The following is a 27259-nucleotide window of genomic DNA, read 5'->3' on the forward strand; positions in this document are numbered from 1 at the left end:
CGGCGCATTCAAAACTAGTGAAGAGAGCAATTGCAAACCTTTGTCTAACAAATGCGCTCAAAAAATCGTGCATCCACGCAATGGAACAACGTTTTCGTCGGCAGGTTGATCGGCTTACTAGGGCTGGTTACCCGTCGCACCTTCTTGTGTCCGTTGCGGAAAAAATGAGCAAGAACCTAAAACTCAAGCGTGCCCATGGCGAGCCAGGTAGCGAGAAGCCGAAAGAAAAACGACGGACCGTGGCCCTGCCATACGTGCACAACGTATCTCACCGCCTGAAAAAGATTGGGCGCAAAGCTGGTGTTAATGTAGTGCTTACTGCCCCGAACAAACTAAAAAGCCTCTGCCGACGCGTCAATGCTGAAGAGCCGACAAACCAGGAAGGGTGCACGACTAATCACCAGAATCGTTTTGTGGAGTGCACGGAAGCCGTTGTGTATTCAATACCTCTGAAATGTGGAAAAAGGTATGTAGGGCAAACTTCTAGATGCACAAATGAGAGACTGAAGGAACACAAACTTAGCGTCGAGCAGGCTAACAGGAATCTTGGCATACATATCAGGGATTGCCCCTCAAAAGATTGCGCCGCAGAATTTAGACGCTGTGAAGTGCTGAAGAAACACAATGACCAGCTGGTCCGGGAGATAATTGAGGCGGCCGAGATTACTAGACTTCGTGACCAATGCGTTAGCACGCCGTCCTTGTTACTGACAAAAAAAGAACTTGAGCTTTTGCACGTGCAACCGCTATCTTGAGTGTATAAAAGGAAAAAAAGTGCTTGTTTCACATGATGTGTGATCACGTGACTGCGACACGTGAGGGCAATGTTTATAAGAAGCCGTGTTTCTTTTGGAATAAACGTTGTTGAAAGTCAGCGCTTGTGGTGTCTTCTTGTCTCGTCCCTTGTCTACATTTTGCGCTGTTACTAGCAGGATGGAAAACCAACAAGCCCAAGCTGCTATTCAGGTTACACTGTCATATGAAAAAGCAGTAACAAGAAATCTATTCTGGTGTTGTAAATCGAACTACAGTATAAACAAAGACACACTCCCGTACCTTGGTGATAAAGTGTTGTCATAAGCACACGGTACTAATTTGGTGGCAAGAGAAAAAGGCTCCGAGAACTTCACAAGTTTTCGCTACATCCAAGATGTTTGTCACTTTTCCGTGTTGTCCAATTGACAGACAGAATTTATCGCTAACTAAGGTATTGCAAAAGCATTTGTAATGCATCATTAGGTAAACATAGAAAAGCTGCAAGCTTACATACGAATGGGTGCATAATCCAAGCAGTCTGTATAGAAGCTATTTAGAAATAGTAATAGTACTAAAAAAATCGGCTAATAAGGAAAAGCAAATTTCAGAAGCACGCAGTTACATGATTACAATAAAAACTTGAAGGTTTACATGTATTCAACAAAAATATTCACCACTTGATGTTTCTTTATCACTGGAAGAAATACATTTCGCATCACTGGTGCTATACACAAGTCTGACATATTGCTGTGCTACTCAAGAAAGTTAAAATCTGAATGTTTTTGAGCCACAGTGTCAGTGCCTCCTGTGTTTCTTTACATTATTGAGTCATGACTGATTTAATTTACTTAAGATGACTTAACTAGTACGTTTTGCTTAATGTGAATATTCAAGTTGACAATTTAATGCTTTCTATTAATGAACTCAATCTTTTTAAATGAAGACTGATCATCCACTTCATTGAGCTGTTTCAATCAGTGAAACAGCAAATCATAGGTGCCGACTACAGTGGGGGCTCTGGGGCCTGAGCCCCCTCTGAAGCTTTCCGGGGTGCAGAGCCCTTCCTGTAAAGTGTCATTACCAGAGTTCTGTTACCCACATCACTTCAAGTTTCTTTTGAGTTGCCTCTACCTTTTGACTTAAAATTGTGGCTAAAAGCATACTGCATAGTTGTTGGCGCGGACGTGCACGGCTTTTAATCCATACTTTCGCTTTATTTCTGCAAATCCTAACAATGAGAGGACAAGCGCATTAGAAGCACCAGCGGCGGCTACCTCATCCGTATTTTAGAGCGCAGCTCTTGGGTGTCCGTTCCAGCGGCGAGCGGCGGTGTAACTGAGCGAACGAGCACAGCGAAGGATGAAAGAGCGAACGCGTAGCGCAGCGGCGGTTGAAAGACGCGAGGAAGAAAGCTGAGGAGGGGGGGGGGGGGGTATGGCGAAAGCGGGAGAAGAAAAGCGTAGCGCAACGACGATGGCTACGAGATGGCACCAGAGTAGCGCACGATCGTCTGGGAGGTCTGTCTGCGGCGGCTGCTGTGAATCGCGCCCACGCGTCACCCACGCGCTGCCTCTCGCGATCTCCCGATTAGCGAGGTAGTCGCGCAACACTTCGCTCCGCTTGCAACGTGCCACACGAGATAGATTTCCGCGCCAGCGAATATATCGTGAAACGAAAACACGTATAGAGCTGCGCTCGAATTTCGCATTAGGGAGTATCGTAATCGGTGAATTATTTTCACTTCAACATTTTAACACGATGCACAAACACAATTAAATATATATACAGGACAAAGTTTAATGTATCTTTTTGAAGAGAAGGAGGTAGCCTACTAAGAATGATTTCTAGTGGTATGGGTAGCCTGTGCCTAGAGAATGAATATGTTGTTGTGTGTTCACCTCGTTTCAAATTGCTTTGCGTGCTTTTTTGACCCTGAAAAAAGAAAACGTGCAGACTTCAGTGATCCCTTCGCCAGTCCTTTATCAATGGTGTGTGAAATGCATGCGAATGATATGTCTCTCAGTATTGTTTCTGTTTTCAGTAGGCAGTGCTAATGACTCATGAAAAAAACAAACTTGCAACATTTATGAAAAAAAGCAACATGAAAAAAAACATTAAAACATTAAAAAAACATGAAAAAAACTGCAACATTTATTAGGGATGGAAACATCGCCACTAGCATGCAGAGGTCATAACCATATATAGTTCACTCAGTAACCGAAATGAGGCCAAGCCGGATTCACTCAAAATCAAAATCAATAGCAGTCATGCGCAGCAGCGCTTACACTCGGACTCCCAGTAAAAAAGAAAAAAGAGACCAGTTTCGCCGGAAAGGCGATGCCGTGTTAGTGATAGCGAACCATAAGACAGACACGAAGGAAGGTTCTCACCGTATAAGTCCGTGCTATGGCCGGCACCCCCAACTTGACAGCTTATATTAAAAAAAAAAAAAAGAATCGAACCGAGAAGCAATCGCGTTCGGTGCGAAGATTTCTTGATTGTATCTTTGTGTATGAAAACTTACACAAGGCGTTACATGGCTTTTTTCATTTATGTGCGTTCGTGCGACTTAACAGGCACAAAACACATACATCTCCCTAACGCGATTAACCTCATGAATCCGCTTGTCGCATGGCTCATCCGAGATATGCCAGTCTCTTGGTGGTCACAGGCTCTGAAAATGCACTGTCTCCTACTATGAGGTCTTGTAAATGCTCATATAAGGCCGTCACTTGATCGAACAATTCTTGGAAGTCAGACGAAGTTTCTTTAAGTGCAAATGTCATTAGAGGTTATATATATATATATACATATATATATATATATATTGACACGTGTACTTGTATATCTTTTTCGGGTGACCGCTTTTCACCGTCTAACGAATGTTATCGCTCAGCGCGGGACACCCCCGCATTTATCGGAAGTTTCTCGAATGTTATCGATGGTTCTTGCTGCTGTCTGTTGTCACCAAAGCTTGTGTCATCTGACTGCAGGTGCAATGCGAATTGCGTAGAACTTTCTGGAAGACTTGCGGGCACCAGCGATTTTTATGGAACCTTCGATGGCTCATGTATAAAAGCCGACGCGCTAGACCCGCTGATGAGATTTTCGACGATCGCCGACTGTGTTCGCCGCTTTCGTTGAGCTTTGAGTGTAGCTTGTTTTTGTGGGCGCAGGTTCGCCCAATAACAGTTAGTTTCGTCACACACACACCACACACACACGCACACACACACACACACACACGCACGCACGCACACACACACACACACACAGAGAGAGAGAGAGAAAGCTGATTCCCCCCAACAATGCAATCTTTCCGCATATATGCAGTAAAGAATATGCACTCCACCTCCTCCATTGTAGTGTTCACAGCCAACACACCCTTCGCAATGTGCGGCAGAAGTGGAAAGCGATCGAGGCGAATTCGTTTTCCAAAAACTTCAAAGGCGTACGTTGGTTTCAGCATGCAACTTCATAGTGGCAGGCTCACTTCTTCAGGCTCATTTCCTTGCTGGTGACTGATATTGGCCTGATGCTCTTAAACATCATCCTGCTCTGAGTTCAGTGATAAGCGTTGAGCTCCTAGACTTCTCAGCTAGAAGGAAAGGCCTGCGTGTAATCGCAACAGCATACATTTTTCTACCTGTTTAAGTCAGCACCAGGAGCCGCCTTGACAACGTGGAGTTTTCCTGATCTAGACAGCATGGCAGAAATGTTTGAAGGCATCTGCGTGCATTTGGTGATCCAAGGGTAAAATATAGCTGTGAGGAAACAAACCCATTCCATTCCGATTTTTAAATTTTATTTTATTTTTTTATTTGCAGGTACTGTTGGCCGATTGGGCCGTTACAGGGGTGGGGTACAAATATAGCACAAAACGCACCATGGCTTACATAAAGCAGCACTGTATAGCTAATACATAATCACAGCGTGCCATTATACATAAATAAAATACAAAATCTGACTTAACAACCGTTATGTGAAACATAAAGCAGCAATGTGTAGCCGAAAAATGCATCACGTACTACATACTACAACTTACATGATACATATTACATCACATACATCGCAACATTATACATATAACAATACTACATTCTACAACTTACACGAGAAATGTTAGATCATGAGGATTCATTTAGAAAATATTTTGTAACTTCGGTTTCAAAATGTTCTACAGTTTGAGAATCACATATGGCGTTCGGTAAATCATTCCAGTCTCTTATGGTTCTAGGGAAAAAAGAGTATGCGTATGTGTTCACACGAGATTGACATACTAGAGAGTTGCTGTGATGGTCACTTCATAGGCTTCGGACTTGTCGCGGAATTAGGTACTGCGCTGCATCAAAGTTAAATAAATTTTGAGAAAGCAAAAACAATAACTTTAGTCTGGCTATGCGACGGCGTTCCAAGAGGGGGGGTAAATTTAGTTCTTGCAACATCTCTGTCACAGAATCAGTACGGGAGTACCTTGAAAGAATAAATCTAGCCGCCCTTCTTTGCACTCGCTCAATTTTATGAATTAATCCTTTTTGGTAGGGGTCCCATGTGATGCTTGCATATTCCAGTGTAGGCCTTACTATTGTTAAATACGCTGTTAACTTTACGGGGGCTGGAGCGAGTTTTAATTTGCGACGTATGAACCATACCTTTTTTTAGCGGTAGAGCAAATAAATGTTAGTGATATATGTTGAGTCCAGTTGAGGTCTTCAGATATTGTTACTCCTCAGTATTTACATTTGTTAACGGTAGTTAGCACAGTGGAACCAAGTTGATAATCAAAATTTAGGACGTGCTTAACCTTGTTTGTAACACGTAAAACAACAGTTTTTCTTTATTTACTTGCATTTTCCATGTTTCGCACCATTCTTCAACAGACGCCAGTGCCTCGCTGAGCATTTTTTGATCCTTGTGGTTATATATTTCTCGATAAATTAAACAGTCGTCGGCGAACAGTCGCACATTTACGTTTTCATTAATATCTGAACAAATATCGTTAATATAAGCGAGAAATAATACCGGTCCAAGGACAGACCCTTGAGGAACGCCTGAAGTTACAAATAAACGATCGGACTGGTAGCCGTTTACGTCCACGTACTGCGTCCTACCTGATAGATATGACCTGACCCATTCCACTATATTGTTATTTATTCCAAGCTGTTTCAATTTGATAATTAATTCATTATGAGGGACCCTATCAAAAGCTTTTGAGGAATCAAGGCATATTGCGTCGACCTGTTTTCCGTTATCTATTGCTTTTGAAAAGTCGTGGATGGTTTCAACCAGCTGTGTGACAGTTGACAGTTTTTGCCGGAAGCCATGTTGGTTCGAATGTAGTGCTTTCTTATCTTCTAGGTACTTATATATTGCTTTCGGTATTATATGTTCGAGGAGTTTGCAGCAGACGCACGTTACAGAAATTTGTCGATAATTTTCAATTTTCTGCTTGTCACCGGTTTTGTGTATCGGGATAACTTTTGCAGCAAGCCAGTCGTCTGGGACCAGTTTTTGTTGCAAGGATGCATTAAAGATAACTTCTAGGTATCTAGCAACCCATTCAGAGTATCTTCGCAAAAAGGCATTTGGAATTCCATCCGGACCTACAGATTTATGTTCTCGGATGTTTAGCAGCAGCGATAGTAGTCCTTCATAGCTAATTCGTACTTCTGGCATATCTGAAATGTGTGAAAATGATGTTACTGTAGTTGGAGCAGTAGAATTAGAAACATTTGAAAAGACAGACTGGAAGAACTGGTTATGGTAAGACGCAATTTTTGAACAGTCAGTTATGATTTCGTTGTTAAAAACAATGCCGTATTGGGTTTGAGTGGTTTGCGACAAGTGACGCCAAAACTTTTGCAGAGAAGATACCATGAAGTTAGGAAGTGTTTCCTCGTAGTATTTCTCTTTTGCTTGTCTAAGCTTTATTCGCAGCTGTGCTGATAGGTTAAATATCTTTCCACTATTTCTTGCTTTCCTTTGTCTTCCTATTTTTCGCTTCAGGCGAACAATCTCTCGCGTTATCCAGGGGTTTCTTTTATTTCTTCTCTTTTTTCTTATTGGTACGAATCAGTTTACGCAGTGCAAGATTATGGTTTTGAATCTTGCCCACAACACATTGACATCATCGTCAGAGCTCAGACTGCCTAGATGAAACGACAAATAATCGATGATGCTCGTGTCGTCAGCTTTATCAAAATTAGGAACGTGCGTAGTGCATTCTTTAGGAGTTGTTGCCGGAACCTTGGTTTTGATTTGTACAAATACAAGATGATGGTCTGATATGCCAGCTTCAACTGCTACCTGATAATTTTCAAGCCGTGCATCAAGAAATACTAAGTCCAATATGGACTGTACTGTTCCCGTTTTTCGAGGGCTTTCCTGTACTACCTGTGTTAAATCGTTAGCGAAAGCAATATCGAGCAACACTTATGCGATTAAGATAGGCTTGATTGCATTCAAGTTCCATTAGGCTTTAAGAAAACTGGAATATTCCAGAATCATTCCAATTCTGGGATAGCAGTTCCGCAACCCTATTGAGAAGGGATGACGAATATAAGATTTGCAACCAGTATAATTTAAAGAAATTTCGAGGTTGCTATCGGCCACATTGACGATTCTCAGCACATTTTGCCAAATTCTGTGGTCTCATCGAGACTGCATTTATTGCACTACGGCTAGCTACCCTACAAACTATGCTTTTGCCAATTTCAATATATACGGGTTTTTCATTACCTTACAAGATCTACACAACTACTTGCGGTTTTTTTAAGTGCTAATTTTGTGAAGTACTTGAATCGACTCTGTTGTTCGTTTCAAACCACTAGTGGCATAGTGGTGTGCACAGGTCCACCCGGTCCGTGATGCCGAGTAAATGCTGACAGCATCTTCAAGGCACTGCTTGCATTCATTTATGCTGAACAGTCAAGCCTATGAGGTGACATGCCCGTGCAGGTGCAGACAGGTGCACGAGCTTTCAGCTTCTCCGTAGTAGCGGACACCATGTCTACGAGTGCACCGGTGCGGTGCCTCCAGTGTTGTGGTGACCGACCAAACAAGACTTCGATAGCTTGGAGTCAACACCTTTATTGCTTATTACACATGCTTGAAAACACATTTCCACTTGTATTGAGATGAAAAAATAAAATGAGCAATACATTTAACAAGAAATCACTGCACATCAATAAACTACCGAAAGCCAGTGCATAAGTCAAAGGAGTTAGTATAGAAGTCACGGGAAATGAACATGAAGTCAAAAGTTAATGGTTATAAAAGGCCTGAACTAAGAGCAGTTACTTGCTGCCTAAGCTATATACAAGAACACCGTGTACTAAAGCACAGAACGATGGTAAGCAGGATGTCAGAAAGTGTGCGCAAGCATACCAGCGAGAAAAGAGGATTAAGGATAGGTAAATAGCCAGAGTTATGGCAAGACAGGTTGGCTTCAGAATGACAAGTTTTTACGAAGCACTGATGCCAGGGAAATTAGATGGCAAGGCTAGACGCGGTAGTAGGCACCACTGGGACAGGGCACGCCGTTAGTACTCGTTTTGAAGACTGCTGGGGAGGCGGTCGCCACATCCTCCCACGTGGCTAACACCGAATTCTGAAACCGGGCTGCAGCGGCTGCCGCAGCAGCAGCAGCGGCGGCGGCCGCAGCAACTGCCGCTTCAGCAGGGCTGGTGATGAAGCTGGCGGTTGGCTCAGGCACGTCAACGGACGCGTTGTCCTCGGTCATGAAAACGTAGAAAAGGTTGCTGTCGCTCGGCGTTTCAGCCTCGCGGGCGTGGCCGTTCAGCATGAAGGAATCTTCGAGCGGCGGTGTGCAAACACGCTCAGCATCACGGCCTGGGTGCAGTAGCACCACCTTGGGTGACTCGTTGGGGTCGAGCAGAGCCTTCATGTCACCGTTGAGTGTCATGGTGGCCTCGGCGTGGATGACAGACTGCGCGCGACGTGTCGGCCGCAGAGGTGGCAAGTACTCCCGCGTCCAGATGGTCGCCGCCGCTTGTGAGCCAGCTGGTGGCGGAGTCGACACAGGGGTCGGCGGTGGTGGTGGTGGTGGCGGCGGTGGCAGTGGCCGAGGCGGGGCATATTCGTGATACTGATTATCGTAACAATGCTGCTGTGCGTTGTTGGCTATGTAGTCGTCGTCGCTGGTGGCCGTGTCGCTGGTAGAGCCATTCGAGTGCAAGGAAGTGTCATCCAAGTAGATAGCACTGTACTGCCACTTAATCACCGAAGCCCCGTGAACGTGTGATGACCTCTCCAAGCGGGCCATCTCATCGCGTTGCTTTCGACGTGGCGCCTTGTGGCGAGATGGTGGCCGTCCCTGCGTAGAATACAGATGTTGCGACGTAATTGAGGGCAGAGGGCTTGACGATGATTATACACGCTGCACTGCTTGAGCTTTTCTAACTGTTACCTAGGGTCATTCACACACGTAAAGTACACAAATAAATGATCCGGTGGTTTTATACCAGTGTCCTCATTGGTCCAAAAAGTTTTTATCGAACGTATAATTTAATTTGTTGACTTGAGCCCTACTTGCAGCTATATACAGATAACTCACTTGAGTAACACAACGGTGTTCCAGAAAGGACTAATGGTACATTCGACTGGTTCATACCGTGCTCCAACTCGGTTTGCAGCGGCAATGCGGAGCCCTCTCGAGATAGGAACCATAGGCGCCGACTACGCGAGGGGGGGGGCTCCGGGGCCCGAGCCCCCGCCGCAGTTTTCTGGGGGGGGGGGGGGGGCTGAGCACCTCCTGGGCGATACCGAAGCCTCCCCCCCCGCACACACACACGTAAAGTGACATTACCAGAGCTTTCCCACTCAGATCATTTGAGGTTTCTTTTGACTTTCCTCGACCTTCTCATTGAAATTTTACTGGGGCTAATAGCTTACTGCATAATTGTTGGCGCGGACGTGCACGTCTTTTGATTCATACTTTCGCTTTATTTCTGCAAATTCTCACAATAGGAGGTCACGCGTATTAAAAGCACTAGCGGCGGCTGCCTCATTCGTATTTTCTCACTTCAACATAGTTTTAAATTTCCACTGTAAATAAAATGCGCACACACAATATATTTAAATATACACACGGGACCTAGTTTATCATATTTCTGAAAGAGATGGAGGTAGCCAATTAAAATTTGTTTGTAAAGGTATGGATAGCCTATGCCTAGAGAATGAATATGTTGCTGTATGTTCACCACGCTTGAAGTTGCTTCGCGTGATTTTTTTACCATGAAATACCTATAGACTTCATTAACCCCTCCAGCAGTTTTTTATCAATGGTATGTGAAATGCACATGAATGTTGTGTGTCTCAGGATTGCTTCTCTTTCCATTAAGCAGTGCTAACAACTCATGAAAAAGAAACATTTCTAATCATTTGCAATATTTATTAGGGATGGAAACATCGTAACTTGCATGCAGAGGTTATAAATATATACAGGGTGTCTCAATTAGCTATCATGCACCAAAATTAAAAAAAAGCAATGCGTTACTCGAAGACAACCTAGTGCATATTGTTTACAGGACAGTGGAGTAGCTGCCAGTAATTTTCTCGTTACTGAGATTTAATTGGATAATTGTATTTAATCATCTAACTCGAGACGTACTACCCTAATTATCAAAGTATCAATGAGGCATTTGAAGGCACACCCAAGGGACATCTAACTGCGATATTTTCAGCGACGTACTAATTGCGTACTAATTTTCCGACTGATAAATAAACCCCGCAAAATATGGAGAATATAAACGTGACTGTGCTTTCACCCGGGTCATAAAGCAGCGCCCTCGAACAGGCTCCCTCTAAGTTACCCAGAACGAAACAAAGGAAATGAAGAAAAACATCGTGATTGAGCTGGTGCCTTATTTGTCGCGCCTCGGCCGAAGTAACACGTCTTGTTTGGTGTTAGTTGGAAACAAGCTGTGATAGCTGCTGTCTTGGCGAAAATAAAGTGCAAGGATTTTTTTTTTTTTTTGCCACAATACCTATCACCACAAAAGCTAATTGACAACGTCAGTGCAAATGTTTAAAGGTGCGTTTTGTTTCGTCCCAGTCGCCATGTGTTTCTCTGTGAGCAGAAGGTAAACATGATCCTTGCCTTGAGATCTACAAACGGCAACAAGAGGAAGGCCGCAAACATATATGTATCAGTCATGTAAGTGTGGCGGTAGACCAAACGCACCGACTATCATCAGCAATTATGAAAACCTGAGACAAACCGGCAGCTTCAAGTAACAGCGGTGGAGGACTCCATTTTTTTAGTGCTAGCGTACGCACGGATGTTCTAGCATTTATCGCCTTAAATCCTCATGCTAGCGTGCGGGACGTGGCCGCCCAGGTACTGATTTCCAAGTCATCAGTTTGGAGCTAAGATTCAAATGATGGTCGTTCACCCGTACCACATTAACCAGCACCAACGCTTAGAATATAGGGACCTGTAGAATCGTCTAGATTTCTCGAATTGGGTGCTAACAAATGCCGATGAGTAACCGGACTTTTTGAGTAACATCATGTGCACAGATGAAGCCAATTGTCGCAGAAACGCCTAGGTAAATTTGCATAATGCAAGTTATTGGAGGGTCTCCAATCTACACTTGGTTAAGCGCAAGCGGCACCAGTACCAGCGGTCGCTCAATGTGTGTTTCGGAATTTACGCCAGTGCTATAATCGGTCCCATCTTCTTCGATCACACACTGACTGGACAGCGCTACGTGGACTAAATCCTTGAAGGAGTGGTGGACGAGTTTCTCAGCAAGTCCCGCTGTCACGCCTTCCACTTCTGAGGTATCAGCAAGATGGGGCACTCGCACACAGCAGCAGCCAAGCACGAAACTGGCTGGATGCGACTTTTCATGCGCAATAGATTGGAAGGTATATACGGGCCTGTAAATTGGGCGGCTAGGTCACCTCACCTCTACCCACTCGATTTCTTTCTTTGGGGTTATGTGAAAGATCGTGCTTACGTGATCGAGACGGTCGTCAGATTAATTCAAGGCAAGGATAACGGATGTCTGCCGTAGAATTCCGGCGTAGGTCGTGAAGAAAGCCACTGAAGATGTGATGATGATGACAATATGTATTTATTGAGGGATGGCTCTAAGGCCTATAATGTGGAATAGGAAGGGAAGGGCGAGGCGTATTCAGAGCAGTCCTAGGAGCTGCGCGTCCTTGGCGAAAGCCAAGAGCGAGTCCAGAATGACCCTGTCGGAGATAAAACAGACACAGTACTGCGTAGCTGCAAAAGGAGACCTATTCGAACACGTCCTCTAGGCTGGTGTTCAGCGGAGCTTACGAATTCATAGACAATAAGGGCACACTGAAATCTGATTTTTTGTGCAGACATCTTGATTGCCAATTCGGCTGATTTAGAAGTGGTATATTTACTTTCTTGAATCGGTTTTGCCTTTCCTCTACAGGCTGGTCGCTTCCCGGTCTGTTTATGTCGCTTTTATTTTTTGACACGCACCTGTTTTTGCAGCACGTATACACTTTCATGAAAAATAAAACGGTGACCAATTTGGCTTTGGTGCGAAGCAAGTTTCTGGCGCAAAGTATAGCTTCGCACGCACTCTTTCGATGCGGTGCGAGCAATGCCAGGATTTTGAAACATTCTATGCCCATTACATTGCTTTTCGCATGTAGTGCGTGGTTAGAGCGGCGCTTAGGCTGCGTTGTCAAGGGGCTTTTGTTATCAATGTGATCAGTCGGCCTTGAGAGACGGATAATAAGTGTGACGTAGAAATGAGAGGAAGGAATAGCTGCGAAGCCGCGAAACCTGCCGTTGGTGCTCCTTCCGTGCCGTTATCAAGGTGATGAACTGTCTCTTCGGGTTTGCGACAGGCAGTGTAGTTGCTTTCAATCAGCTTATTTGAGGGCGCTGCTTTATGATGCGCACACTCGCTTGTTCTTTTTCATACTTCGTGAGGCTTCTTTGCCAGTCGGGAAAAAATTGTACGCAATTAGTACGCCGCTGAAAACACCGCATTTAGATGCCATTTTGGGTTGCCTACAAATGCCTCATTGACACTTTAAAAATTAGGACAGTACTTCTCGAGTTAGATAATTAATTGCAATTACCGAATTATATCTCAGTGACGAAATAATTACTGGCGGCTACTCCACTGCACTGGAAATAATATGCACTAGGTTTTTTTCGAGTAACGCAACTGCTCTTTTTTAAAATCTTGGTGCATGATAGTTGGGACACCCTGCATAATTCACTATGTAACCGAAATGAGGCAAAGCTGGATTCACCCGAAATCAGAATCAACAGCAGTCATGCGCAGCAGCGCTTATACTCGGACTCACAGAAAAAGAAAAAAAAAAGAGAGAGAGCGGCTGCAGTTTCGCCGGAAAGGCGAAGCAGTATTAGTGATAGGCAAGTGAACGACCATTACACGAAGGAAGATTACACCACCGAGAGGACTCGGGCTGTGAAATTGAACTGTCTCCTACTATGAGGTCTTGTATATACTCATATAGCGTCGTCATTTCAGCGCTCAATTCTTCGCCGTCACACGAAGTTTCTTCAAGTGCAAGAAACATACATATATACATGCATATACAGCGTGTTTCAGCGAACTTTCAAAAATCTTTAAAGGTTGCCTGTGGCAGATATCACAATTCTAGTTCATGAGCTGATCTACTCGAAACGGCGGACAATACTTGCACAAAAAATTGAGATGCAAAATCGACTAATTAATAAAAATTCACAATTAAAATTTTAAGTAATTAAATTATGGCCCATGTTGCAATTTACAAATTCCAGCCGTGGAGTTCGCAAGGTGGATCCACTTGGAACGAATTTTCAAGATGACACCAGTTTCGAGATATAAATTCCCGAACTTTGCGGAGAAATGCATTGGCGTTCCAGTTAATTTGTTAACAAAACGTCATTTCATACACACACACACATTTCATGTGTGTGTGTGTGTGTGTGTGTGTGCGTGCGTGTGCGTGTGCGTGCGTGCGTGTGTGTGTGTGTGTGTGTGTGTGTGTGTGTGTGTGTGTGTGTGTGTGTGTGTGTGTGTGTGTGTGTGTGTGTGTGTGTGTGTGTGTGTGTGTGTGTGTGTGTGTGTGTGTGTGTGTGTGTGACTTTTGGCAGCATGCTTCGTCTGTTCTTTCGGAAGGCCGGGGTACCGAGTGCGTGCACGTATATTTCTTCACTGTATGTGCTAGCGTAACACGCAGCGACAAGACGCACCAACATGTGCGCGCAACGTGCTCAGTCTTTGACTCGAAAGGAAAACAAAGCACTTAACAATGATAACTATGGGGTTCAAACACGATGAAACAGATACGAATAAAGCAATGTTATAGTTTAAGACAATGAACTGGAAGTGATTCTCCTCGAAAATCATTCACTACACCAGGCAGACCCTGCCCGCCGGCGGGGAATTGGGCGCGTCGCGCTCCGAACTTCACTTAGTATCTCGTCATGTCCCCAGCGGCAGCGATGAAAGCGCTCATCCTGGAAGGTAGTGAAGTGTAGAGTAACTTGGTCAATGACGTGTTCATTCGCAGCATGTCTCACTCGCTGACGATGGTGTACCAAAGCCTATCCTCGGGCGACTGATAGAGAGGATAGTGAGCCAGTGATACTTTCAATCAGCCGCAGACATTTTTAATGATGTTGACGCCCGGGGATTGGGGCGGCCAGTCCTGGAGAGTGACGGCGCGCTCTTCGAGAATTTCTTGCGCAACACAAGCAGTGTGGATCGGCAACCTACCGTGTTGAAATGTATAGTCGCCTTCCGGGAACAGGCCGTCAAGAACGTATGGAATCAGTACATCGTCTATGACTGCCCTGCTCCTTTCAGTGATGAACTTACCTTCGAGGCGCATCAGTAGGTGTCGCACAACGCTTAGTAACGAATACCGACTCATTTCGCGCAGTAAGGATGAAGTCCGCGCAGTAGCACGCTTCCCGACAATGCGGCCAGCGCCCGCCGGCGCAGCAGACGACGCGGTTCAAGACCCCGCCTTGGAGCGCCTGCGCCTGTGCGAGCTGCTGCCGCCACCTGACTCAAGCGCTCGCCGCATCGCGATTCAAGGCGCTCCGTGTTTTCCTTTAAGTGTGAAACAGACTGTACGCTCTTTATCTCAGGCCGTTTCGGAACTAATAAAAAAGAATGATGACCTTGAAAATCGCTCCAGACGCAACAATATAATTTTGCATGGACTTGGTGAACATAATGCTGAAAACACGCGCACGCTTTTGTCTGATGTACACCAGTTTTTCACAGAGAAACTTCAAATTGAATGCCCACCCATCGAACGCTGTCATAGAATTACCAAACGCGAAGGTAGATCGCGCCCAGTTATAACGAGTACTAGACTTCAGGAACAAAGTAGAAATAATGAAAATTGTCTCAAAGCTTAAAGGAACAAAATTTTACATTACTGAAGATTTCTCGGCTAATGTACTTGTCATTCGCAAAAAGCTATGGGCAGCAACCTCTTCTTTTCGTGACCATGCCTCTATGGTGAGGTTGTGTTATGACCACGTTTTTATAAATGGTGTCCGCTACAGGTGGAATGCTGCAGCTAGCGCTCTAGTTGACGATTCAGGTCTCGCTGCAAACACCGTTGTGAATAATTCCAGTCGTTCTGAAGACTTGCCAAACACTCTCCCGGCTACGTCGTCTTCACATTGACATATCCGCGGCTTTTACATGCTTACTTTCTTGAATTTGAATGCAAAAAATCTAGTAAATAAGTTCCCGCTGTTCCTTTCCCTGGTAACCTCCTATTCCCCTCATTTCATTGGTGCTACTGAAACCTGACTTCACGATCACATATATGACTCTAAAATCACCTCACCCGGCTACGGAGCTGTCCGATCAAAGCGCAAAATTGGCAGGCGAGGCGGTGTCGCACTTTTTGTTTTTTAAATCTGATCTGTAGTTTTCCGTTATCTATCCTCCAGCAGATCTTGACTCTGTTTGATGTAAATTGTACCTAAGCAAAGAAAAAACAAACGGACAAACAAACAACCAAACAAACAAATTATAGTCTCTGTTTTCTACCATCCACCTGCCTCCTCACCCGATAACCTTTTTCCCTTCTCGCTGATTATATCAACACGCACAGTTTCCATGCATCTAGTTTCTAATGGGGGAATTCTAATGGGGGACTTGAACACACCAGATATTCACTGGCCCTCACTATCGCATCGCAGTTCTTTAGGTAGCGAACTAATTAACTTTTATTTATCTTTTGGACTTACGCAAGCAGTTGATGGCGCAACAAGACAAAACGCACTTCTTGACCCGGTGTTCATTAGTTCAGACTTTGTTGATAAGCTGCCTGAGTGTGAAATTTCAGATCAGAAGGCAGTGTTTATATCGCTAAACTGCACAGTCTGTTTTTTCGACTTTAATCACTCTGACGACACATCTATTCTTGAAGTTTTATCAGAACGCTTCAAATCGGTATGCACACTCAGTAAATATTGTGACGTGAATACAATAGTTCGCCAATTTGAAAACATTACAAAGCTGTGTATTGAACGTTTTGTTCCGTTCAAAAGTAAAAAAAAATCGTGCCATTCCTTGGATGACTAGAGAAATTTTGCAATTATCGCACCGCGTTAGAAGACTGAGACGCTCAAAACGCAGTAATGACCCAGATGCAATTGCTAGATTCACATCTGCCAAAGAGGAACTAAATTTGAAAATGAATAAGGCCAACGATTTTTTCTTTCATGTCGAGCTGCCAGGATTGCTAAGAAATCCTCGGAAGTTCTGGCGTTCTGTCATGCCTACTACTTATTCTTCATCTTCACTTACTATCACTGATGAAATTGTAAACGATCCTGCACGCATCTCCAATGCGTTCAATGAATATTTCCATTCTGTGTACACAAACGATCCTCATGTCTACCCTGCTTTTGATAATGATTCAGATTTTTCTATTTCCGACATTGCAGTTAATGTTAATGGCGTCCTTAATTTGATTTTAAATTTAGACACAAAAAAGTCTAGTGGCTCTGATAGTACTCCGAATTCGTTTTTACTTTGCTATTCAGAATGGACATCACGCTATCTTTAGATTATATTGTATAAGTCTCTAGAAACAGGGATCGCTCCTTCATCATGGAAACTTGAAATAGTTATACCTTTGTATAAAATAGGTAACAAGACAGACGTAACGAGTTACAGACCAATTTATTTAACTTCCCCAATCGTGCAAAATGCTGGAACATATTATTTACAAACACATAACAGATTTTCTTGAGTTGAACAACATTCTAACTAATGTTCAGCATGGCTTTAGACGTGGTTTCAGTACTATCACACAGTTAACCGACTTCACCCATGACATTGCTTATCAATTGGATCTCGGTAAACAGATTGACGTTATCTTCATTGATTTTTCTAAAGCTTTAGATTCATTACTTCATTCTCACCTCTTGTAAAGATTAAATGCGATACTAAAAAATTCCCGCCTGGTCGATTTAATTGCTAGTTTCCTTTCTAACCGATCCCAATACGTCGATTTTAGTTCTGCAAGGTAATCCATACTTGAAGTAGGCTCCGGGGTTCCTCAAGTATCCGTCCTGGGTCCTTTATTGTTTTTCATTTATGTCAATGACCTCTCAAAAAATGTTTCTTCCAGCATTCGTCTTTGTGCTGCCGATTGCGTCTTATACGATGTCATTGACTCTGCGACTAGTTATAAGCGACTGCACGATTCCTTTGTCTCATTCGGTGCTTGGTGTGAAAAAAAGAAAATGAACATTAATAAAAAAAAAAGGTTGTTTTGTCCTTCACGAAAAGAGCAGCACCTGTAATTGCGACATATTCCTTGAATGGATCACCTTTAACCAGAGTTCGACAATACAAATACCTTGGCGTAACATTTACTCACAATCTGTCATGGACTACACACATTGACCAAACATATTCAAAGGCCCTAAAACAACTTGGATACCTACGTCGTAGTATGCAAAAGGCTCCAAAGGCAACTAAACTCTCAATGTATAAAACTCCTGTTCGCCCCGTTATCGATTATGCCGCAATAGTCTGGTCACCCCACAACAATAACAACATAATCAAACTAGAAGCAGTTCAGAAAAAAGCCGTCCGTTTCATTTTTCACCTGTATGACCTCTATTTTTCACCCTCGTCTGCCCTCCCTACATTGAAACTAACATTACTTTCAGTACGTCGTGATGTGGAATCATGAACATTTTTGCACAACATAATGAACAAGTCCTATCATACTTCAAACACAGCTTCCATATGTATCACCAAGCCTTCTTGCACGCGTAACTTCCACGAGCTTAATCTTAACCCTTCCTATGCCCATACAAATACGTTCAAGCACAGCTTCTTTCCCCGCACTATAAAAGTATGGAATTCCTTACCTGGCTGCCTTCGTTCACTCCCGGTGAGCGAATTCGAAAGTGCTCTCTATGAAAACCAGCATGTGTAACTAGTCTCAATTACTTAAATTAGGTTTAGTTTATACTTTATGTGTATGCATTTCGCTGTTTCACTGCTTTTAAAAATCTATGAAAACGATTTTCCAGTTATTTGACTGTCGTACACATGTTGTGAGAGTCATTGTTGATTTCACTTCATTTTTTCTTCACCACTGTTTTTACCCACTCTTACAATAGGCCTGCTATGGGTCTATGGGCAGGGGGTGGCAGAATGTTAGGTGGGCGGATGAGATTAAGAAGTTTGCAGGGACGACATGGCCACAATTAGTACATGACCGGGGTTGTTGGAGAAGTATGGGAGAGGCCTTTGCCCTGCAGTGGGCATAACCAGGCTGATGATGATGATATATATATATATATATATATATATATATATATATATATATATATATATATATATATATATATATATATATATATATAGAAAAGGAGCGTATGACAACGTAAACCGCAACATTTTGTGGGATATTTTGGAAGGGGAAGGCCTAGGTGACGATTGTCTGCAGCTTTTGAGAGATTTACCTCGAAAATACCGTTTGCGTTGAATGGGAAGGGATGAGGAGCGAGGAGAAAGTTCATATCAACAAGGAACTAGAGACATGTGCTATACGAAACAATTATCACAGCGGCATCCTCTGAAAAGAGGAAGCGCTACGATCGTATGGGGCTAATAACATTAACACAACATCTTTCAGGAAACCTAGGACTGTGTTGGTGTCAAAGAGCGGTTCTGGGCCGAGGAACATTACAGGATGAAGCGGGATGTGCTGCCGGTATGCTAGAGGAAAAGGTTTCTTTCTCTCATATTCGGCTTCCCGACACTCCAGGAGGACGTGGAGGACGGTCAGCCTCTCCCCGCATCTACCACAGGTTGGATGTTCATTTCCAGTAAGTAAAAAGTTATGGGTGCCAAATGTGTGTCCTATCCTAAGACGACAAAATAGGACATCTGTTCGGCGTGATTTTGTTGCAGAAGGCCAGAAACCTAATTGCGGCTTTATTACGTGCAGCTTATTATTTGTTTCCACGTCCCACAAGCGTTGCCAGTAGTTTTGCAGTTTCCTACGCAAGAAGGGCCTTAGATCTGTGACAGGGACTGCAGCGGTAGGATTAACAGAATGCGATGCAATTGACGTGGCCATCTGGTCCGCCAGAACGTTACCATCGATGCCCCTGTGACCCGGCACCCAGCATATGATGACATGCTGTTTAGATATATACGCTTTACACAGGACGGAATAGAGTTCATTAATTACTGAATTTTTGTGCTTACAGAATGACATCAAGACCTTTACAACACTTAGTTAGTCCGTATATATAACTGATTTTTTTAGTTTTGTTTTCTTTGTATGCTTCACAGCCGACAATAGTGCGTAGGCCTCAGCCGTAAGGATACTTGTTCCGGATGCAGTACATCGGATTCCGAGAAGGATGGACCGACGGTTGCATAGGACACCGCGTCGTGTGACTTCGATGCGTCTGTGTAGAACTCCGTGCAGGAGTGCTTGTACTGGAGTTCCGGGAAATGCATTTGGATTTCAATCTCCGGGGCGTGCTTTGTAACTTTCAGGAAAGATATATCAAATTGTATCAGCTGCCACTCCCAAGGAGGTAGCAGCTTAGCTGGAGGCATTAGGCGATGTTTGAGGAGTGGGACATCCATTTCAACGCTAAGCTCCCTCACACGCAGTGAAAAGGGCCGTCTTACAGAGGGACTATTACGAAAGAGTGTAGCATATGTCAAATCGTTAACGGTATTAAAACACGGATGTTGATGATTAGAGTGAACTTTCAGAAAATATGTTTGGCTGATATATGTTCTCTGCAGATGGAGTGACCACTCATTTGATTCTACATATAAACTTTCAATGGAACTTGTTCTGAAAGCGCCAGTGGCCAGTACGATCCCTAGATGGTGGACCGGATCTAGCATTTTTAGCGTGCTCGGGGCAGCAGAATGGTGGATCACGGCACCTTAGTCCAATCGTGATCGAATCAGGCTCTTGTAAAGATTAATTAAACAATTCCTATCGCTGCCCCATGTTGTGTGGGATAAAATTTTCAGTAAGTTCATTGTTTTTAAGCATTTCACCTTAAGATACTTTATGTGTGGAATAAAAGTTAGTTTAGAGTCAAGTATGATGCCTAAGAACGTGTGCTCTTTGTTCACAGGGATTTGCTGACCATACATTTCGATATTGGGATCTGCCATGAGCCCTTTGTTCCTTGTGAAAAGCACACAAGAACTTTTGTTGGGGTTCACTTTAAATCCGTTTTCGTCTGCCCATTTGGACACTTTGTTCAAACCCTGTTGTACTTGCCTCTCATACACTGCAAGGTTGCAGGATTTGAAACCTATTTGTATGTCATCTACGTAAACAGAATAAAAGATGGCTGGCGCCAATGAAGCACGAAGCGTGCTCATCTTCACAATAAAGAGCGTGCAGCTAAGCACACCTCTTTGGGGTACACCAGTTTCTTGCATAAAAGGTCGATACAATACATTGCCGATTTTCACGCGGAAACTACGTTTGGACAAATAGCTTTCTAGTATGTTTAGCATATTTCCACGAATTCCAATTCTCGACTAATCTCGCAAGATCCCATATCGCCACGTTGTGTCATACGCCTTCTTCATATCGAGGAATATCGATAAGAAGAACTGTTTATGTACAAATGCATCTCGGATATTTCCTTCAATGCGCACAAGATGATCAGTCGTGGACCGGTCTTCTCTGAAGCCACACTGATAGGGATAAAGCATATTGTTCAGTTCAAGGAAATGTATTAGTCTACGATTAATGATTTTTTTCAAATAGCTTACAGAGACAACTTGTAACAGCTATCGGGCGATAACTTGCCGCCAAGGTAGGGTCTTACCCAGCTTCAAGACGGGAATAACAATAGCTTCCTTCCATGAGGACGGGAGGTATCCGACAGCCCAAATTGAGTTGAAAAGTGCCAGAAGTGTCATTTGTGTGTCTTTATGTAAGTTTTTAATCATGTCATACATGATTCTATCAGGTCCCAGTGCAGAGCTTCTACATGTGCTCAATGCAGCTTTAAGCTTGGCAATACCAAAAGGACGGTTGTATGGTTCATCCGGACGGCATTTATGATTCAGTACCTTAAGTTCAGCTAATTGTTTGTAATTGAGGAATGATTTTGTGTAGCGTGTGGAGCTTGATACATGTTCGAAGTGTTCGTCCAGAGCGTTGGCCTGGTCCTCCAAGGTAGTCCCTTGGTCGTCCACTAAGGGCAAAGGGTGGATTTGTTGCCCCTTTAGCTTTCTTACGCCATTCCATGCTTTGAACTCTTGGGTGTAGGAAGTGATGCCCGTGAGAAACCTCTCCCAGCTAGCCCTCCTTGCCTGTCTCTGCGTGCGCCTTCCTTGCGATTTTGGCAGTTTAAATTCTATGAGGTTTCCTGCAGTCGGGGAGCGACGCAGCAACCTCACGCTTTGTTTTGTTTCTTTCGTGCCAGTCTGCACTGTTCATTCCACCAGGGAACCCGTCTTTTACATGAGAGTCCTTGTGTTTGTGGAATGAATTTTTCTGCTACGTCGAGTATAAAACAAGTAAAATACGCTGCTGCTTCATCTATGCTATAAGCGGTGATAACATGTCGTGATAAGTAAGTTGATTCCTTAAAATGATTCAATTCCGCGGAGGCTAGTTTGCACCGGGGGGGTATGTGGAGCGCATTCATGTTGATGTATTAAATTTAACGTTACAGGAAAGTGGTCACTTCCATAGGAATTTTTGGTTACACGCCATTGCAAATTAGGGAAAATTGAAGCATAGCCAATCGACAGGTCTATTGACGAATATGAATTATGATGAATATTGAAATACGTTGGCTCTTTCTTGTTGAAGAGGCATGTACCGGAGTTTACAAGAAAATTTTCAATAAAACGACCTCTCGCGTCGCATCGCGTGTCTCCCCACATGGTGTTGTGGGCATTAAAATCAGAGTAGGTAGGGGTCCGGGATCTGATCAATTAGGTTATAAAAATCGCTTTTTCGGAGATGATAATTTGGGGGTATGTATATGCAACATACTGTGATTAATTTATTAAAAAGAATTGCCCGAACTGACACTGCCTCAAGGATCGTCTGAAGGGCGACATGATGACAAGCTACTGACTTGTCAACATCTATTGCTACACCGCCAGACGAGGCGTTCGCCTCGTTGCGGTCATTACGATAGATTGTGTAGTGACGAAGAAAATTTGTGTTCGTAGGTTTCAGATGTGTCTCTTGAACACACAGCAACCTTGGATTATGTTTGTGTAGGAGTTCTCTAATATCGTCAAAGTTATGGAGAAGACCCCTAACATTCCATTGTAGTATGTGTGTCTCCATTATGGTAAGTGTGTTGGGTGCTGTGTGTTTAAGAGATGAGGATTAGCTCACGGGGCCTATGGAGGCGCCGTGCCGCGAGTTTTGTCTTTTTTGGAGTGGTTGAAAGATGCTCGCCGCTCCTTAGGTGCTGGTGGCGCCGTCTTGCTGGTGGTTGTGTCCATCGCCTCTTGCGAGGCGCTGGACACGCGCTCTTCCGAGCGCTGTGTTTGACGTGAAGGTCTCGGCACGTTCGACGAGACTTTTGAGGCCACCTGTCCGGAGGTGGATGGCCCCTTCTCCTGGGGTGGCGGAGCAGCGCTAGCTGCAACCACCGCGGGGGCAGATGGCGTAACTGCTGGGTCACTGTTTGTGTGTCGGACAGCCGCGAGAAGCCGTTGTGTCGCTGCCTCCTGACGGGTCACATTGGCAAAGGTGTTCTTGGGCAGGTATGAAACCCGCCTACGGGTATCCTTGAAAGATATATTTTCTTTGATTTTGATTGTGACAACTTACTTTTCCTGTTTCCAGGATGGGCACGACCGCGAGTACGCGGCGTGCTCCCCATCACAGTTTACACAGTGGAGAGAGTTCTCACAAGCTTCAGAGGTGTGTTCATGGGCACTGCATTTCGCACAGGTTGGGCGGCCTCGGCAGCTCTGCGAACTGTGACCGAAACGTTGGCATTTGAAACATCTAAGGGGATTTCGCACGTATGGCCTAACACGGAGCTTCATTTACCCTGCCTCGATTGATTCGGGCAGGATACTTGAACCGAAAGTAATTATCAAGTGCTTGGTTTGGATTTCTTTGCCATCTCGCCTCATCTTAATTATTTTAACATTGATCACATTCTGTTCACTGAAGCCCTCCAAGAGTTCCGCTTCAGTTAACTCCAAAAGATCATCATCTGAAACTACGCCACGGGTGGTATTCATAGTACGGTGCGGGGTTACGATTACTTGGGTTTCCCCAAATGACACTAGTTTTGGCAATTATTCTTTCTGCTTCTGATCGCGGAGCTCCAAGAGGAGATCACCGCTTGCCATCCTCGACGCCTTATATCCTGGACCAAAAGCTTCAGTTAACGACTTTGAAACAAGAAATGGTGTGATGGTTCGCACTGGTTTGCCTGGTTTTTCTGAGTGTACTACATGAAAACGAGGGAAGTTGTGGACTTGGCGACCGAAAAACTGAAATACATCTTCGGTGCGCCCTCTTTTTTGAGGGCGATCAAGTAGTGGAGGGAAGGAAGCAGCCATGTGTAGACGTGCAGTTTTCGACAGCAACGCCAGCCACCCACTATGGAGTCCAACAAGGGGGCGCTGCAGGGCCTGCAAAAACAGGGCCTGCAAACGCCAGCTGTACGTTGCCACCATAACCAAATATGACATAACCTAGGTTGGCTACTCACAAGGTTAACTCTTGCTGCCAGGAAGCTCGGAAGTAATAAAGAAATGAGAAGGGGACAGGAAAGAAGGAAAGTGAGAGAAAGGCGAAGGTTGGAGGGAGAAAGAGAAAGGCAACTACCGATTACCCACGGGTGGGTCAGTCCGGGGGCGCAGTCTACGTGAAGCCGAGGCAAAAGAGGTGTGTTGCCTCCGCCGAGGGGCCGTAAAGGTCCAAACACCCGGCATCGGGTCAACCCCCAGGATCCCCCTTTCCCCGGACACGGCTAAGCCACGCACGGTTAGGCGCGGGAGGGTCCAACCCTCGTGTGCTCGGGTACGTGGTGTCGCAACACACCAAACGCCTGCTGACGCAGACGCCCCTGCAGGGTGGCCTCCTTGAAGCCCTTGGGTTCAGCGAGAGCAGTGGAAAAGTAAACATGTCCGCAACAGAGATTAGTAAAAGGCGATTGGAGATTTGGAGGAAGAAAAGTAGGGAAACGACAAAAGACGGAGACGTACAAAAGCAAAGTTCGCAATAGCGGGTCAGAAAATTTGGTTGTGGGAGTTCATAGTGCTTTCTTTTTCTATTGTTTAACCTAGGTAGGACATTAGGCAGTATAATAGCAAGAGCTTGGTGGCGCAACCCACCGCCCCGTTCCAAAGGGGACGCTCATAACTTCCATCCATCCGGCGACATTCTCAAAAAACGGTCTATAATTGCTCGCGTATGCTGTATGAGCGAGTGAAAGCGTGCGAGGGTGAGCTGGCTAACGCGGCTCAACCTCGCGTGTACGAACAAGGAAGGCGGGCCGGAAGCGCGCCCTCTCCTGTCGCGCACGAAGCACGGGGGTGAGGCGAGGGAGGGGCGTTCTTGTCCGGCGGCTGCTGCTTACGGCGCGGCCGTGCAGGCCGTGCGGGCGCCGTATCTTGAAAGCGATATGCAACGTTTACTGCGACGTGGCCAAAGTACGCGCCCGCGCAGGCCTCATCTTCAAAGCTATCTGCGATATTTGCAGAGTGCGCGTAGTGCTGGTAGCTTAGTATTCGCTGTACTTTCGATGTTTTATTCGAGTTGAACCGAGAGATGCACGAAGGTCAATTCGATCGCTGCTGCTGCCGCAATTCCTCACTCCATCATTTGAACGCGATAGCGTTAAAGAGGCCGTGTCGCAGAAAATTCGCCTTTCGAACCACCCACACCCAGACGATCCATGTGACGCAAGAAATTGACTGAGCTAATTGAATTTCTTAAGCTAAAATACATGGAAAATTTGTGAACTGCGGCTTACACACATCCTACAGACATGATAGCTTTCGGATTGTAATTTGACTATACGAGAAAACTTAATTCTGTTACGCAAAAGCTCAAAGAAACCCCTTCACAAATACAGACCGGCCGCGGCGTTCAGAGACCTGCCTCGGCGTCCGCCATCTGCGCGCGCCGGTGCGATGGGTGTCTTGGGGACCACGGAGCGGCGCGCCCGGTTCCTTGCAATACCTCCAGCTGGCGCTCGCCTCCGTCGCATCGCGGCCCACGCAAAAGGCCTCCTTCTTACGAGAAAGCCCGCCTTCGTGCATAGCGTTCGCGGCCAGCGTCTCCCGGTAAACATTGCGGTTACATGCGCTCCAGTTGCCGGGAAGCGTGAGAAGCAGCCAGGGATCTTTGGGGTGCGATTTTGTACGCGTTCCAAAATAGAACGGAGGCGGTCCGTTCTTTATGTCGCGAAATAGGCGGTCCGTTCCATTGTATTCGTCCGATAGCCGACGACACGGAATGATTGACAGCAGATATCACGGCACAATTGACGTCATGGCATTCGTCACGGTTCAAATAGACCACTCGTGTGTGGCTCGGTGGAACGGACCGCCTCCGTTCTATTTTGGAACGCGTACAAGATCGCACCCCAGATCTCTTAAAGGCGTAGCTTAAGCGTCCTCCAAATTTTTTTACAGCGATTTTCCGTCCTCATCCAGCGAGATGTTCTCATGTTTTCCTGCGCGCGTGACACCGTGCTTGTTAATTTAGTTAAAACACGTTGTCGGGCTAATTGGCTTGAACCTGTAATATAATCTGCAAGCGCGACTGAATGAGAACATATATATAAACATACATATCTCTGTGTGTCTGTTTCTTTGTACGTCCTCGTTCAGTCGCGCTTATATATCATTGTTAATTTAGTTAGTAAGCGAGTGTTTACAAGTTTATACGGCCGATAAAGCTACTATCCTTACTTCGTATACCTCTCTATTAATTTGGTATCGCAATCGGTGTTTCGCCTTTCGGGCGAAACTGCGTCTTTATTTTTTTTTTTTAGCTCCACCAATTTTTTATATATTGCCTGTGGCAAATAGCACAATTGTAACCATTGAACTAAATTACTCGATGAGGCGGTCATTACTTATACGAGAAATGTGCATAATTAATTGAATATTTAACATAATTACACTAATTACATTTTTATTAGTTGCTTTACTGCACACATTTTAATCTACGAATCGTAGCGAGTGAGTCTGCAAGGCATATCCACTTGGAACAAATTCCGAAGATGGCACTTGTTTCGAGATATGCGCCGTCAAACTTGCAGTAAAAATGCATTTTTGTCCCACTCCTAAAAAAAAAAAAAAAAAAAAAACGCTGCTTCATGCACTGAAACAGAAAAGTAACTCGAATGCCAATGCGTTTCCTCAGACAGTTTGAAAATTAATATCTTTAAACTGGTGCAGTCCTCAGTAATCATTCCAAGTGGATACGCCTTGCGAACTCACCGCGGCTACAATTCGTAAATTGCAATGTGTCGTAACATAATTAATTAAAAAATAAGTGAAATTATGTTAATTATTCAATTACGGATTTCTGATTTCTCGTAGAAGTAGTGGCCGCCTCATCGAGTAATATAACTCAAGGGTTAGAATTGTGCTATCTCCCACGCCAATTATTAAAAATTTGGTGCAGCTAAAACAAATAAAAAAGTACCCAGTAAACCAAAGCGTAGGCGGACACTTCAGCTGCTTTGGAAGCAAGAAAGCGACGACGCATTTTGCCTCTTGAGAATAGATCTAGACGACAAAAAAAATAAATAAATAAAGGAAGGAAGTAGTAGTTCTGGGTGAGCATGGATATAAAGGAGCAACAGTGGAGGAGTCCATGTAAATGTCGATGAATAATCATTAAATGAAAGGACGAGCAACAGTGCTGCTGCATCATTCCCTCAAAGTAGCATGAGGGCCTTCGTTTTAATTTCGTTATTTTCTTTCTGTCCTCCTCCTTTTTTTCTCCGCGAAACTTCGCATGTTCGAACGTC

General features: G+C 44.5%; 1 protein-coding gene across 1 annotated transcript in view; it reads right to left on the reverse strand.

The window, feature by feature from the left end:
• Positions 1-7829: 7829 nt before the first annotated feature.
• LOC126546209 (uncharacterized) overlaps positions 7830-27259 on the reverse strand; it is an 83117-nt gene continuing 63687 nt past the window's right edge. Inside the window, exon 2 of the mRNA XM_050194361.3 lies at positions 7830-9091. Within this exon, the coding sequence (XP_050050318.1) occupies positions 8258-9091 (834 nt within the window). The 3' untranslated portion in view covers positions 7830-8257. The remainder of the gene's footprint in view (positions 9092-27259) is intronic.

Source organism: Dermacentor andersoni, chromosome 1, assembly GCF_023375885.2.
Source record: "Dermacentor andersoni chromosome 1, qqDerAnde1_hic_scaffold, whole genome shotgun sequence".
In the NCBI taxonomy this organism is placed as follows: Eukaryota; Metazoa; Arthropoda; class Arachnida; order Ixodida; family Ixodidae; genus Dermacentor; species Dermacentor andersoni.